Source organism: Sinocyclocheilus grahami, unplaced genomic scaffold (genome assembly GCF_001515645.1).
Source record: "Sinocyclocheilus grahami isolate Dianchi unplaced genomic scaffold, SAMN03320097.WGS_v1.1 scaffold690.1, whole genome shotgun sequence".
Taxonomy (NCBI): Eukaryota; Metazoa; Chordata; class Actinopteri; order Cypriniformes; family Cyprinidae; genus Sinocyclocheilus; species Sinocyclocheilus grahami.
This window is the reverse complement of record NW_015505869.1, coordinates 346,167-348,141: the sequence shown is the minus strand read 5'-3', so window position 1 is coordinate 348,141 and position 1,975 is coordinate 346,167. Positions and strand designations below refer to the sequence as shown.

Genomic DNA, 1,975 nt, shown 5'->3' with positions numbered 1-1,975 from the left:
TTACACTTTATTTGCTCTGTTTTATTTTGTGAAACCTTACTACGTATATGGAATAACCGTTTTATAAAAGCAATAAGCCCCGTGAAGCCGTGGTTTACAGTGATTTTATAACAGCTAAGGGGCCTTGTTAGGCACGACGTGAAGCGGAGAAGCCCTTCTCGGGGCTTATTGCTTTATTATGTAACAATTGTGGCATTTCATATGGTTCAAATCTGAAATCCAACCTGTTGAGATTCATATTACTGAAAAAATAATGATATAATAAGGTTGATGATTATAGAGTATGAGGTATATTGGCATATATACTGTATGTGATGAATAAGTAGTTCCAGTGAGATGTGTGTGTCTTCACACTAATATTGGGGAGCAGATTAAGGGAAGCACCAGACCAGTAGCTTCATATAAAACAGCTGTATTCCCGACTGACCACGGCCTGCAACATCCATTAACATCAGCTAATAGTTCTAACATGTTTGACACAGGATGTCACCCAACGTTTCTCATGTGGAATAATCTGAAGAGGACACGGTCGGCACAGATGCTGCTGTGTGTGCATGCACTGCTGAAGATATAATAACCAATTGATGGAAAAAAATATAGATAGATCTGTGGTAATTTAGCTAGTGGTTTTAGAGAATGTGAACATGTTATTCTTCAAAAAGGCCAAGAGTCAAAGAGCAATACTTTTAAATTAGAAAATGCTGGTGTTGTCACACAAGTAAGAGTGCTATATATTTTTTTATAAAGCGGAGAGTTCCGGTCCTTGATTCTGATTGGCTGAGCCGCGTTCAAAGCTGTTGTAAATTACTCTACAAACACACACCTTTATTTACGTACAACCACTTTGTTGGAACCACAGCTGTTTCTGAGGAGCTACATTGTTTGGTGGAAGAATACTGTTTTTATTAATATCATTACATTTTATTTGCTCTGTTTTATTTTGTGAAACCTTACTACGTATATGGAATAACCGTTTTATAAAAGCAATAAGCCCCGTGAAGCCGTGGTTTACAGTGAATTTATAATGGCTAAGGGGGTTTTAGTCACTCCGCTTCGCGTCGTACTTAACAACGCCCCTTAGCTGTGATAAATTCACTGTAAACCACGGCTTCACGGGGCTTATTGCTTTAATTTGTGTGTTTTACTGTTTCCCTAACACAGTCACTTTTCACTGATTTCTTTTTTAATTTTTTGTCCTCTTTTTTGAAAACTAAAATATGGTCACCCTAGTTTATGTAGCGTGTATGTTGTTGTCCAGCTAAACCAGGTGTTAAGAGGTCTGCTGCTCCTCCTGTGACTGATGTGAGGAGGCCGTCTTCCCCGGTGTTCCTCAGAGGTCTGCAGGATCTCAGAGTCATGGACGGCTGTCAGGTCACAATGACCGTGGAAGTGACAGGTATGAAAAGTCAGCATGAGATCAGCTTCTCCTCTTGGAGGAGAGCAGAGTAAGAATTTATTTTATTTTATTTTATTTTATTTTATTTTATTTTATTTTATTTTATTTTATTTTATTTTATTTTATTTTATTTTATTTTATTTTATTTTATTTTATTTTATTTTATTTTATTTTATTTTATTTTATTTTATGGTCCTCGGCCAAAAAGTCCTGACGCCACTGGCCCAGGACTCATGAGGGCAGTCCCCTCTGGGGTGCAGCAGGTTACACCGCATTACACGGTGTCCGTCTCGCCTCAGTGCCCTCAGGAGATCGGTCTGCTAACCCTGCCGGAGTTACAGGGCACAGCGGTCTCCCGCTAGCACCACTCTCAGTTACCGCCCAGCAACGTAGCGGTGCTTAGAATGAGGAAGGAGGCCATCGAGGTGGTCCCTCCTCATGCAAGGCAGTCCGGGTTCTACAGCCGGTACTTCATAGTTTCGAAGAAGGTCCAGACGCCACTGGCCAAGGACTTATGAGGGCAGTCCCCCCTGGGGTGCAGCGGGTTACACCGCATTACACGGTGTCCGTCTCGCCTCA

General features: G+C 41.0%; 1 protein-coding gene across 1 annotated transcript in view; it reads left to right on the top strand.

The window, feature by feature from the left end:
- The window catches only part of LOC107559533 (myosin light chain kinase, smooth muscle-like), a 97,001-nt gene that overhangs the window by 64,198 nt on the left and 30,828 nt on the right, over positions 1-1,975 (top strand). Inside the window, exon 10 of the mRNA XM_016243391.1 lies at positions 1,259-1,396. Coding sequence (XP_016098877.1) covers positions 1,259-1,396 — 138 coding nt within the window. The remainder of the gene's footprint in view (positions 1-1,258; positions 1,397-1,975) is intronic.